The sequence below is a fragment of the Syngnathus floridae genome, chromosome 11 (genome assembly GCF_059516105.1).
Source record: "Syngnathus floridae isolate MCC-2025c chromosome 11, RoL_Sflo_1.0, whole genome shotgun sequence".
Classification (NCBI taxonomy): Eukaryota; Metazoa; Chordata; class Actinopteri; order Syngnathiformes; family Syngnathidae; genus Syngnathus; species Syngnathus floridae.
Genome location: NC_142423.1, coordinates 12,786,267 through 12,799,954, shown reverse-complemented (window position 1 = coordinate 12,799,954; position 13,688 = coordinate 12,786,267). Strand labels below are relative to the sequence as shown.

The following is a 13,688-nucleotide window of genomic DNA, read 5'->3' as shown; positions in this document are numbered from 1 at the left end:
ACGCTTACAAATATTGGCTGGCTAAATGTTCATCCATACCTTTGATGCTTGTTTTATACGAATATCATTAGACTTGCAGCTCTTGATTTGAACTTTATTAGTTTTGTTTTGTAAGGGCAGAATTTGAAATGTAGCTTTTCTACTGGATGTCATTTGATTGTTCAGATGGTCGCCCAACCCACACGCCAGCAACTATCAAATGAAGCAAGCTTTTCTCAAATTTGATCTTTATTGGCAAATATTATGAACTGCATTAAAAAAAGTTTCACAGTGTTTCATGAGGAGAATAAAAATACAAACACAAAAATGTTAGCTTTAGTTATCCAAATGGCTTCACAACATTTTGTTGCACAACATCAAAACATGCAAGTATTCACAAAGGACTTGAATTTGTTTGTGCAGCTTCCACACCCAAAACAATTTGGAACATTTGTACACACACGCGTGTGAGTCACCAACTCCTCATGGGAGGAAGGCGAGTGAATGTTGCGTCAATCCGCCTAAACGGGCCCAATGAGGTCTTCTGAGAAAGTCCCGGCATGATTTTCGGAATCACTGTGCAGTTTCCAGCTCTCCTCCCGGACTCCTCTCAACAGACCTTCCTGTTGCAACACACAAACATCAGACATAAATTAAACACAGGACGACAGAAATTAAGACACAAATCAATGGAAAAACTTTGCAGTGTATTTCTTTTGACAGTGAGAAGAACTCATTTACAAAACCCCGAGCAACAGACCTGCTGGGTGTCGGCCAACACCAGGATTATTTCTCCTTGTTCAAACTGGAGCTGGCCACTTTCAGATGCTTCCTGGCTCTTTAGCGCCACCCCCTGGTGTGAATCACATCAATCAACATTCAGGATTGCCATAGTTAACTTCTTTAAGCAATGTTGGCATTCTCCAAAAGAAATGTCGCACAGGGTGAAACGGACTACTGAATTTCCGAAACATTTCTTCAGTAAGCATGCCCGCTTACCTTGTAAAGAAAGCCAGGAGGATTGTGGCTATCGCAGTTATCGCCGGCCGGCTTCTTAACGTCAGATTCTTCTTCCTTCTTGTGTTCCTCCTCTTTGTCAAACTGGGAAGATCCACGAGGGGCAGGAACCGGAGCCATTTTGGCTTCTTTTGCTGGTGCTTGACTTGCATTGTCCTCCTGCTCACGAATGAGTGGCGCATCATTATCAAAGGCTGGTTCTTCACTGGCAACATCAGATTTCTGGACGGCAGAGTCATCCAACTGATTAGCAGGTAGCTCGGCTTCGAGCTCCACCGCCTCGAGACCTTCGCTTGTCGTGCTGCGGTCGCTGGGCTCGCTGACGCACAACGACCGCCTGCTGGGTGTATTGGTACCGCAGGAGCTTAGGTCCTCCGAGTCTGAGGAAACCCCACTTCTGGTAGCGGTGACAGCATCCCCAACTATACTCGTTTCGCCCGGGTTGCTTTGCGGCCCAGGAGAGGAGGGTAGATCATTTTTCCCATTTTCGGAATGGCGGGACACGTGATCAGAAGGGAAAGCTGTGTTACATGGGACCGGATTGGAGATGACCAAGGACCGCTTCTTCTTTGACTTTGCTGTCGTGCTGTGCAAAGATAAAGAATACTTCATAACGGACTTTGAGGACTATTTTTTTATATATTATAAATATATATTTATATATTATTATTTTATTTAATATTATTTATATGTTATACATATTATTCAATATGTTACCTGCTGCTCAGACCCTTTATGATGAAAGCTTTTCCAGAGTGCTGATCTTCTAACTTCTTCATCACATTGTACAACTCACGGTTGAGCTGTATATGGCCAAAATCATAAAATGTGTTGAAAAACAACAACTTTTGACTCAATGTTGTTGCGCTTTAGAACTACAGAGAAAAAGTGCCTTTCCTTACCACACTCATTTCTTTATAAAAGACATCTCTCAGATTTGATGCGTTTTGGAACACCGTCACGTAGCAACCGATGCGGCTGTAGACAAACAAATACACTGTCTGAAATCCTTGGATGAATTTATATTCTGTTTTCGTTCACATTTAAGTGGTCAATCGTACCTCTGATAGAGAAGAGGCAGCTCCTCCCTCAGCTCATTATTGATCTCTTCAAAGACATTCTGGGATTTGTTGAACTCCTCCTCTGCCTATTAAAACAGGAGAGAAGATATGATGGATGTGCAATTGTCATCAAAATGCCTACTTGACACTACCTTGGCAATTTTAACATCATCCTTTTTCTTGGCACTCTGCAGGGCCTCCAGGTGGTGACGCGCTGAATCGTAGTCCACCAGCTTTCGACCACGTTTCGCCACTCTTTCCTAAAACACACATGCTCAAGTTGTTTTGTATCATTTTAACGTAATCAAGGCCAAAATGTTCATTTTGTATACAGGCACAGACAAAAAAAAAACAAAAACAGAATACCTTGACCTCTGGAAACTGGTTTGTATAGTTTTCCACGGTGCGCACAATCTGGTCATTCATTTTCTCCTCATAGTCGTTCCACAGTAAATCTTCACTCTAAAGCATGACGGATTCATTAAAAATTAGGAATATCAAATTATTGTGTACGCTACATTACCAATTGCAACAACTTTGACATATTAAAGGAACAGTACGAGTCAATACTAATCAAAAAAATACAAGACAATGAAAATACTTCGATGATGACAGCAAGGTCCTCCGCTCCGTTCCAGTCTGATTCGTAAACCTCCTGCAAAGTCTGGGACAGCCGCTTCGACGTCTCGTGTACAGCTGCGGAAATGGGAATGAATATTAGATCACGTTGCCAGTTTTGCATCGGCGGCACTTGGAGCATTGTTTTCAAAGTGTATGGCAACGTTACACCCGCAACGAGAAGGTCAACACAACACTTGCTTCCTGACTGTTGCTCATATTGTTAATAGCCAACAATACAAAAAAAAGCAAAATGTTTCTCTAAGAAAGGGCTGACTCTGATTTTACTTTTCGTTGAGGCGACGCAGACATCATTGCAAAATTGACTGCAGGCTCCAAAAATAGTCCAAATTCACTTCCCATTTCCTCACTAGCCCCATCAAACATGGCGAATAAAAAACTCTTGAATCTTGAATCTTGAATTTCAGATGAAATTTGTTTCATCTTTTGGATGTTTGTTGGAAGAATTGTGTCTGAAAATATTTGAATGCACTGGAAACTTGCCTTTCACAGCACCATAGTAGGCCCTCACATCTTTAAGCAACCTGATTCCATGAACCTGTGTGCAAATAAATAAATAAATGAATAAATAAATAAACAGCATGAGTTGCAAGATACTGCATTAACACAACTCTATGTAGAAGGCTGAAAGAGTCCAAATGGTATTTCTTCAATATTGCAATTCTTAATGAATTTTGTGAAGTGAAAATAGTTGTCACATTAGCCTTCAACATCCTTCCTATTGGAAAGCAGTACTGCCAAAATGCAGTAGTAAAAGTGCTTTCAGGAACTCAATACCCTTGCTGACATTCAAAATGCTTTCTTGAAAAGTTACTTTGTTTTTAACAGTGACTTTTCATAGACAAAGTAGCAAAATATACAGATGAGGGTGGGGCAGTGTATGACAACACCTTATGTCACAAAAAAAAAAAGAGTTCAAAGACAATTAGTTACCTTTCATTTACACTTTGCATTAAATAACTTCCTTTAACCATGTTGGCCTACTTTATGATGTACCTGTTGTTTGTTGAGGTTCTGCGAGCAAACCTCAAAATGTTCATCCTTGGTCTCCAAGGTTTTGCCCAGTTTTTGAAGGACCTGTGTGAACACAATATTGAGATTTTAGTTTTTTTTTTTAACATGTCATCAATTTTATTGCGATCCATTTGCATAAGGTTCCATTTCACTGTATGATGTGGATATATTGTCGGTTATGCAAAACCAGCAGCTCGTTCATTTCTGACAATAACTCAGAGAGGCTGTTAATTTCGGAATGGTGTCACATGATAGATGATCATGAACTCCCCAAATACCTTTTACGGCTTTGCATCATCTCAATAAATACCAGTATTTGTTTCCCAGCACTGCTCATGATGACTTTCACCTTTAATCTGAATCACTAACATATTTTTGGGTTTGCAAAGGCAGAGCACCAAAACCTTGGAGGTGTTTTCTTCAACTTTATTCCATCAAACAAAACAACTCCAAACTTTAATAGTAGAATGTTCAGAAAGCAGCGGAAGTTCACAATGAGGAAGTGGTGACTTGGAGGAAAAAAAGCTGCGAGACACTAAACAGCACTGTGATGTTCTGACAAAACAAACTCGACAAGTGGTTTCGGCATGACAATTAACGGGACACAGAACAGAAAATGATCACAGCACATTCCAGACGCAACAGCAGATATTCCATTTGCTACACTTGGAAAAACAAAAAAAGTGTGCTTTCTCCTGGACCGTGCTTCCCATCAACGCTAAATACCATCTCGACATTCGATTTACCTTTTCTTGTGCGCGACTCAATGACCTCTGGACACGTTTAGCCAGAATTCCAGCACTCGCCTGCAGGTTCTGACCCGTTTTGTGATTCTCGGCCATGGTCCTCTGTGGTCTCCTTTACAACGGAATGAAATCAGCCTTGTATGCTTCCTCTTGAAATACAACGTACGCCCCGGCCTGCCTTCTAACTGGAGGCGATGGAGGTGGAGCAACAAGGCAGATGACATGAATCAACATATGCACGCGCACGCATGCACGCACACGCGCACGCACACACATATGGTAAGTGAATTCCTTGACATCACCGACGACGTGTCATCTTATTGGGCGTCTCTGCATGTCCCAATGTGTTGAAACAACGCTTTTCTATCGTTGCAAAAGTAAACTGGCTTCTTCAACCTGCAGGCATCCATCCACTCACCTGAAAAGCTTACAAGTCGATAGCGTCGGATGAAGCGGAGCTGACTCAGCAAAGTGACGCAAAAACGACGCTGAGCAAGAAATTGTCATCTTAACAATCAAACTATACGTGAGAAAAATATTCAGCAAAAAATCGTGTTACTTTTTAAGATATATTTAAAAAAAGTTGACAAAAGCACAATAAATTGAATATATATATTGGATATTTATGCTTCTTGTAGAAACCCACTTTGCTTTGTGGTCTGTTTTGTTGGAATGACGGGGCAGTTAATTTCCATCGTGGATAATTAACCCCTCTCTCAATACAGGTCTAGATGTGTTAAAATAATGAGATAAATTGGACTAATTTACTTTGCATTTACTTTACGCGCACCAGAGTTAACGTTCTCAGAAATTGCGAAATCTGTCACTTGTCATTGCATGTGCTGACCAACAGCCGGCGCCAGATACCAACTATCTACTAGTTGCCTTCACGGGTGCTTTTGTTGTCAGTTCTTTTAGTTTTAGGACAATTTTGTCCAACTGTTGTTGTTTTTCGTCCAAGTAAATCATATTTAACATTTATTTAATGCGACCATTCAGAGGGAATTTTATTATTGTGACGCTTTTATGGCATGTTACCAGGCAACCCGGTGACGTTTTTATTTTTATTTTTGGAGGGTTGGTTTTTGTTTGAGTATTGGCCGCATGGGCGGAGTACATTTGGACAAAAGAAGACCGCAACAAACGGGAGACAACGTACTACAAATCGAGCGTATCATACAGCTGTCTATAAAACAGTGGGAGGACCGTTGTCGCATTCGGGCGCGGTTTAGGCTGCTAGCAGACGGGAAGGCGACCCAGAGGTCTGATTGTTCTTCAGCGTCGTCCTTTGAAGAAAACTCAAGAAAAAGCTCGATTTGTCCTCTAGTTTTTCCTCGGTGAACACCGGCCGGCTGCTGAAGGCTCGGACGGAAATATCTAATCTCGAAAATGCCTCCCATCGAAAATGAAACGGGGAAAAATGAACTTAAAAGTCGGATACAATCGCTTATTGACTCCAACCAAGTGGTGGTCTTCAGCAAAAGTTATTGTCCATATTGTGGAACGGTATGTTTATTATTATCGAACGGAATCTTTATCGTATCGTTTTGAGTATTACCTTCTATCCTGCGAAGTAAACGGGCTTCGTCTAGTTTCTCGTACACTTTTGTTCATGTAAACTAAAAACTCGTGTTTGAATGCGTTTTTCTAAACCACACTTCGTATTTGGGGTGAAAATAATTGTAACGTGTACAGTATGTGAAAACATTTTTTGTTTGTGAGGTACAGAGTCAATTAAACCTCTAATAGAAACGTTGGCATATCGAGTTAGCTTGTACCGCCACTCAATGCTGGTTTATTTATTTTGCGGTCATTTAATTTGTGTGTTATGACATTATGAGCCTAAGGGTATATACGATAAAGTATACTGAATATATTTGTAATCGTCTAGGTAAAGGAGTTGTTCAAAGAACTCAAAGTGGAGTGCAATGTGGTGGAGCTGGATCTCATGGGTAAGATCTATTTCCTTCTTACGAGCCCTACAATGACTCAGCATCTTTTAGCACTGCAAGCCGGCCGGCCGGGACGAGCATAGTGTTTTAGAGGCCCTTTTATAATCGTATTACCATCTCAAGCACGCTTAACAGCTGGCCAGCAAGTTCACAAGACTGATGAAATAAAATCATTGGAAAAACACTGAAAATGATCATTGAAATAATCAAAATTGGAAATCTATCATGCTACTCCTAAGATTCATACCTGTTCATTCCTGTATTTATTTCTTATCTTAAATTGGAAGTAGTAGCCTTCATCTTTTTATGTGCGGAAACACAGAATTAATTGTTATTTTTTTTACAGAGGATGGAACAAATTATCAGGAGATGCTGCTTGAGATGACTGGACAAAAAAGTGTTCCTAATGTCTTTATCAACAAAACACATGTTGGTGGCTGTGACAAGACGATGCAGGTAATTGGTTCTAGACTTTCTCCTTGTTTCACAATACAGCATTCATCTAAATGGTTATATGGATTTTTGTTTAATTAATATTGGCAAGCACGTTAGGATCCACAAATGACATGAGCGAGAGCTGTTGCTCAACTGTCTTACAAGTAGTCTCTACTTCAACTAATTGCTGGACTCATTTAGCTTTAAAACGCTGTTGTGTACTGAAGGGCTTTTAAAATTATTGCATTCATCATGACAAAGCAGCTGGTGCAGCTTACAGCAGGATAATGAGAAGAAAATATGCTGGATATTTAACGACAGTTACAAATGACAAACTGGGGAAAAGAGGTGTTCAAATTGCTCATCATGTCTGTAAATTTTAATTGTGCTTATTAGGCTCATAAAGATGGCAGTCTGCATCAGCTACTGAATGGACAAAGTGAAAGCTATGACTATGACCTGATTGTTATTGGAGGAGGATCTGGGGGACTGTCCTGTTCAAAGGTGAGATGTTTCGGTCACAGTTTTATTATTCAGTTTTCTGCCTGGCTCAAGATGCATCATCAGCGTCCAACGTCATGTTAAAACATTCATTGTATTTTGTCTTTTTAAGGAAGCTGCAACTTTGGGGAAAAAAGTGATGGTTTTGGACTTTGTTGTTCCCACACCAAAAGGAACTACTTGGGGTATGAACGGTCTGCTAAAATATGTGGCGGCTGAATTGTGTGAATTTAAAATGTTGCAACAGAGAAAAAGTGCTATGACAAAGATTGAAAATTGACACCATATTTGAAATGTCTGTTGATGTGGAAGCAATCTTCCTGTGGTTATCAGGTCTCGGTGGAACGTGCGTGAATGTTGGCTGCATTCCCAAGAAACTGATGCACCAGACTGCCTTGCTCAGTACCGCCATGCAAGACGCTCGCAAGTTTGGCTGGCAATTTGATGAAACTGGTAAGCAATTATAAGAAAGAATAAAGGTCAAGAGCAAATGTTGGGTCGGACTTGGTGCTCATGTCCTGCGATGTCTTTGGTCAGTCAAACACAACTGGGAGACAATGAAGACGGCCATTAACGACTACATCGGCTCACTAAACTGGGGCTACAGGGTTTCACTCAGGGACAAGAATGTCAACTATGTCAATGCCTACGCAGAATTCGTCGAACCTCACAAGATCAAGGTAATAAAACATTTGATTATCGACCATGTAGCTTGATTGGAATGAAGCAAAAACAAATTTGTCATATTACTTCGTTAGCCAGCCAAAAAGCTTTCGCGTTGAGAAACATTTTAGGCGCGTCTAAACTAGCTCTTGCTGAGAACTGAAAGTCCATTTTGCTTTGCCTCTAAAGGTGTTTCAAAACTCCTTTCGTTATCCATGATGACATCAAAACTGCTGTTGTGCAATCGTTCCACTGACAGCAGATTTCCATCGTCTTCTCTACGCAGGCATTAAACAAACGAGGGAAGGAGACATTTTACACAGCAGATAAGTTTGTTTTGGCGACAGGTGAGCGACCACGTTACCTGGGCATACCTGGAGACAAGGAGTACTGCATCACAAGGTGAGGGCTCAATTTTAAATTTCTTCTTTATACACGAAAACATTTGTTTTATTGGGACCACACGTTGTGGCAAAATAAGCCAACCAGGTAGTTCAGCAGCTTAAGGGCAAAATGACAATGCTGTCAATTTCCTCCATGGGGTGAGGAAACATTTTGCTTGGTGCTGATTTGGTACACGGTGTTTGGTTGTTGTTTTTTTAGGTCCAACCGCTCCTCATACCAAAGATTCAAAGAACCTGAAAATCAAGTCAAAGTGACAACCTCGTAGAATTTGACAAATTATCCCTGTATTTAATTTGTTACCATTTACCTTCCTGTTTGAAGTGCATCTGTGTATGAGGTAAATGTCATTTCATAACTAATAATGTGTGTTGCAACTGGTGCACACAATGTCTGTTGTAATACAAATGAAACCAAAATGATTCAACCAAAAAAAAAAGAAAGCCTTCTGTCAAAGCTGCTCGACACCTGACTATAATGATGAAAATATGAGTTTTAGATGTTTGAGAGGGCTGCCCTGAAAACCACTTGGCGAAGTGTGATTTGTTTATATAAAAATGTCAACAAACAGTCGGACCTGTTTGACAAGCCCTCCGTTGCAATTTGCTGCTTTTCCTAATGAAGCCTACCACTGTTCTGCCCCCAGCGATGATCTCTTCTCTTTGCCGTACTGCCCCGGAAAGACTCTGGTGATCGGCGCATCTTACGTCGCGTTAGAATGCGGCGGCTTCCTCGCTGGCCTCGGGCTCGACGTCACAGTCATGGTGCGTTCCATTCTGCTACGCGGCTTTGACCAGGAAATGGCAAACCGCGCCGGCGAGCATATGGAGGAACATGGTGTCAAATTCATCCGGCAATATGTCCCTGTAAAAGTAAGTCGAGAGAGTTATTTATTAATTTTCAGTATTTGTATCCCCGTCAGTCAAACAATAGTGGGTTTAGTATTTCAAACCTCATGACTATTCCTCCTTTGTTTGGCAGGTAGAGCAATTGGAAGCCGGCACTCCTGGCCGGCTGAAGGTGACAGCCAAGTCCACAGAGAATGGTGATGTCATCGAGGGAGAGTACAACACTGTAAGTCAATCTTGCTCTGAATGGGGAAAAAAATTACGTTTGGACTTCTAACCATTGGATACATGCTCAGTATAATATGTTTGCTAGGCCAACTGTTTCTTTTTTTTTTTTCTTTTTAATTCATTATAGTTGATTGTTTAAACTAACGTATGCCATCAACCTCATCAAGCATTCTGTGGTGTTCCTCAGGTATTAATAGCGGTGGGTCGAGACGCATGCACCGACAAGATCGGCCTGGACAAGATAGGGGTGAAAGTTAACCCCAAGTAAGTTTGATCTTGAGCATTGTTGCCGTTTTAAAGAGTCGTGGTGAGTCAGCAGTTATCACAGTCACATGTCTCTCAAGTGTAGTGGGGAGGCACTGCTTACTTAAGAGTCGACATGGTGTTGGAACAGCAGAGGTCATACTCGGCCTCTTATGCGGAAGGCCAGAAGGTCAATTTTCTGGCTGAATTTGATGACTCTTGGCCAGTCATTAAAAAAGAAATTGGTATTGTTGTATTTGTGTACATTGGACTATTTTCTGCATATGTATTTGAATGGCTGGCTGATTGAGACAAAGGGGTCAGATGGGATTAAGAAAGCATACGGCAAGCCTAAAAGAGAGCTTTGAGTCATGCTTGAGTCTTGTGACGCTCATAACAATGTCTTTTGACGAAGCTGGGGCTGGCCAAGTATGGCCACAAGACCGAGCGGCTGCTTTTTATCGTTGAATAAATCTGCTCTACGTACGAACATTCTACCATAACTTTGGTGGTTAAGTTTGTCTTGGTTTTTAGCGTTGATTGAAAAACACGGAACCAGAACTCCATTATCTTGACTTATTCTAGTATTTTGGTTAATTGGTAGCGTCACCAATAATAATAACCAAGCGTCACAATCGCAATGATCACATCGACCAGGTTATCACAATATTCCAATAAATGTAAACAAACACATCTTGCATGTAAATCTAAATTCATTCGTTTTGTATTCACCTTGCCACCTTGAAGGAATGGGAAGATTCCCGTCAATGATGAAGAGCAAACCAACGTGCCCCACGTCTATGCCATCGGAGACATCTTGGAGGGCAAGTGGGAGCTCACTCCAGTTGCTATCCAGGCTGGGAAGTTGCTGGCGCGGCGTCTGTATGGAGGGGCAACACTCAAGGTACACAGCTGTCAAAAATTGCTCTTTTTTGTTAATTGAAAGTGTTGAAAATGTCTCACTCTGTTGATTGACCGCCTCTTTAGTGTGACTACATCAACGTTCCCACCACGGTCTTCACGCCACTGGAATATGGCTCCTGCGGTCTGTCTGAAGAGCGAGCCACTGAGCTGTACGGGGAGGACAACCTTGAGGTAATGCAGGTGGCGCATGCGCAGCGTTTGGCACATTCACTTCCTTTGCTTGCTAGCGTTAACTTTGTTTATTTGGTCTTTCTACTCAATTCAGGTGTTCCACAGTCTCTTTTGGCCGTTGGAATTTACTGTGCCTGGCAGGGACAACAACAGATGCTATGCCAAGATCATCTGCAACAAATTGGATAATGTAAGACTAGAAATGTCACTTACTCAGCTCGGTGGTGTTATTGCAGTGGTTTCCTTTTTAATAGTGATGCAGTGAGAATACCACTTTTATATCATTTGATTGTTAATTATTTCCCCGACGTACATTGTTTTCTTGCTGTAGGACCGAGTGATTGGCTTTCACTACCTGGGTCCCAATGCAGGAGAGGTAACTCAAGGCTTTGGTGCAGCTATGAAATGTGGTGCCACCAAACAGCAGCTGGACGGCACCATTGGCATCCACCCGACTTGCGCCGAGGTAAAGACACAAAGCAGCTTTTTATCTACGTGAGAAGAAGTGAAACCATTGTCTTCGTTCCCCACTCGCAGGTGTTCACCACTCTGGAAGTGACCAAAAGTTCCGGAGGTGACATCACCCAGGCAGGTTGCTGAGGTTAAACCCTGCTCGTTTAGCAGAATGCTCTCATGTGGTCCATCGAGCCATCTTCTCTTAGCTTCCAAACAACTTCAACTCCAGCTGTTCCCTTTAGTGGGCAGTTGTTTCTCAGGACAAATTGCATTATGCGGCCAGCAGCATCTGAAAAACCACAGGTGCTCATTTTTGGTTTAGTGGGAGCTAAGAGGATGCGAGCTCACTCCGCTTGAGCTGAATTGATATGAGGGCATTCTGCTGAACAGCGGGGTTACTCTGCTGACAAATTACTGGGCTCTTCTCAGTGTCCTTCTCTGAGGAGCGAGGGTATGCACATCACTCTTGTGATGTGTCTGTATGCCTGAGCTCTTTTTGATGTCCTTGCCTAGAAACCAAAATGCTTTGGTGGGCAGGGATTGAGCACCTCAGTAGAAGTGGCTGATAGTGTCCCAGACCCTTCGTCCAAATTTTCTACAACCCCCCCTGCTATAATAATTCCCACCCACAACACAGCTCATTAAGTTGAATGGCAAACTGTCACCTGTCCATGCACAAATGTACTCAGTCTTCTGTGCATTAATGCTTCTGTTACTTAATTTCATTCTGCCATTTTTGTAAACAGTCACTTTCCATCTGTACTTTTTATGTAGTTTTGTGTTGCACATTTGTGCTGCCCTAAACTCCTGTTTGAAATATAAATTACACTCTTCAAATAATCCAACAAAAATGAGATGTAATCAAGAACAATTTACTCAAAGCTGTTAATTCTGCTTTGGGTTTATTTTGTAGCGCATGATTATTAAAGGATGTAAAAGATGTAGCCAATCTTAGGTAACAAGTCTCTAAATCGATTGTGATTATTTTTTTTTGTCTGGACACTTAATATAGCTCTCGAGAAAAAAATAAAAACAACTTTGGACAATGTTTTGAAATCTGCAAATGTTTGCATGCTATGTGGTAACACGGGTGTGCAATATCTTGCAACACACAGATACAATGGATCAAAAATAATCCATTTAAGCGAGCCGGCTATTCACATCAGCCAGATCAGAGAGCCCTGCAGAAATAATAGCGTTAAGGTTCGTGTGCTGTTGGGACTCAATACAAGTGATCAGTCGCGTCACTGGTGCGAAGCCTTCATTCAATGGTCACATCTGACAACAGAACAGTGTCACCTGCATTGGTTGCCATGATCACACAGCCTTTGATTGCTTTCTTTTATTCAGCCCATTTTAGTACGCACACTTTTCTTATGAGCCGATTCAGTGACATTTGTTATTCTGTTTTGGCCAACGGCCTGTTTGAAGAAATAAAACAAACTGGGCCGACTGATCCATGTGGTTGCTACAAGAAGGTTTTATCCAAGGGGCACATTTATACGTCTTATTTAACAATCTCCCCAGCCTTTTCAAATGGAGTCGGAAATTTAGAGCATTAATGCTTTCTCGGAACAGTTATCTCTAGCTTTCAAATGTTACCATTGTCCTAATTTTGTGCATTGTTCCCATGATACCACTAAAAGGCTCCAAGCAGGTCTTGTGAGCACAAAATTAGTCAGTACATTTGCTGACAGTCAATTGTGTAACAGGACTCTAATCGCAATCTCTGTTTCACTCTGACTTGCAATTTACAACACACTCGTCACTGGGGAGTGCCAAACTTGTGTAACACAACCTGACATTTACATTTTGATGTGACTCAACCATTTGCCACTGATCATGTGGTGTAAATGATGCTCAAAAGGAAATTCTTTGTATTCCTTGTAGCTACTGATTGATAAGATATCGACTTTATCAGCATTCTTTTACCTCGACAAACAGTGGTTTATCTTGCTATGTTCAGGAAGCAGCACAAAATAATGTACTTTGAACATTTTTTCTGGGGCGGTGCCCTGTTTAACTGCTCCAGATTGACATCAGTTGCTCCATGGAGGTCAATTTGGTGCAAAAGTAACATCAAAAAAATGTTCCTACAAGTATGGTTCTTTTTGCTATAAACTATTTATTGCCATAAACTTTGTTTTATTATTATTCGTTTGTCTTGCTACGACAGCAACTTTTCTTTTCTTCAGCTACAAGTAAACTTTGCACTAAATTCACTTTTTTTAACTGCAGGTTACTTTGCCTGCAACTACAAACCTTCTATACAAACGCCACTAGGGGGCACTGCAGAACTACAATGTCTTGCTGACACAAGCAATCAAATTACAGGATAATATTATTGCACTTTATCGGATATTTGCACGCCCCTATTGTGGAATAAACATTTCCAACGTCGAAGCCAAA

At 41.3% G+C, this 13,688-nt stretch overlaps 2 protein-coding genes across 2 annotated transcripts; one reads left to right on the top strand and one right to left on the bottom strand.

Moving 5' to 3' along the window:
- Positions 1-210: 210 nt before the first annotated feature.
- Positions 211-4,702, bottom strand: bin2b (bridging integrator 2b). The gene is made up of 12 exons (XM_088390388.1): positions 4,457-4,702; positions 3,693-3,773; positions 3,180-3,234; positions 2,659-2,753; positions 2,424-2,519; positions 2,210-2,317; positions 2,058-2,143; positions 1,899-1,974; positions 1,714-1,799; positions 979-1,582; positions 740-832; positions 211-602 (listed from the first exon to the last, which is right to left on the bottom strand). The coding sequence occupies exons 1-12, from the start codon at positions 4,550-4,552 to the stop codon at positions 501-503; spliced, it is 1,578 nt and encodes a 525-aa protein (XP_088246514.1). The 5' UTR covers positions 4,553-4,702; the 3' UTR covers positions 211-500.
- Positions 4,703-5,650: 948 nt separating this feature from the next.
- txnrd3 (thioredoxin reductase 3) lies at positions 5,651-12,327 on the top strand. The gene is made up of 16 exons (XM_088390385.1): positions 5,651-5,962; positions 6,348-6,408; positions 6,755-6,864; positions 7,240-7,347; positions 7,457-7,529; positions 7,678-7,797; positions 7,882-8,024; positions 8,294-8,409; positions 9,056-9,281; positions 9,391-9,483; positions 9,673-9,749; positions 10,476-10,632; positions 10,716-10,823; positions 10,918-11,013; positions 11,155-11,289; positions 11,361-12,327. Exons 1-16 carry the CDS (start codon positions 5,846-5,848, stop codon positions 11,427-11,429), a joined length of 1,809 nt encoding a protein of 602 aa, XP_088246511.1. The 5' UTR covers positions 5,651-5,845; the 3' UTR covers positions 11,430-12,327.
- The last annotated feature ends 1,361 nt before the right edge of the window (positions 12,328-13,688 follow it).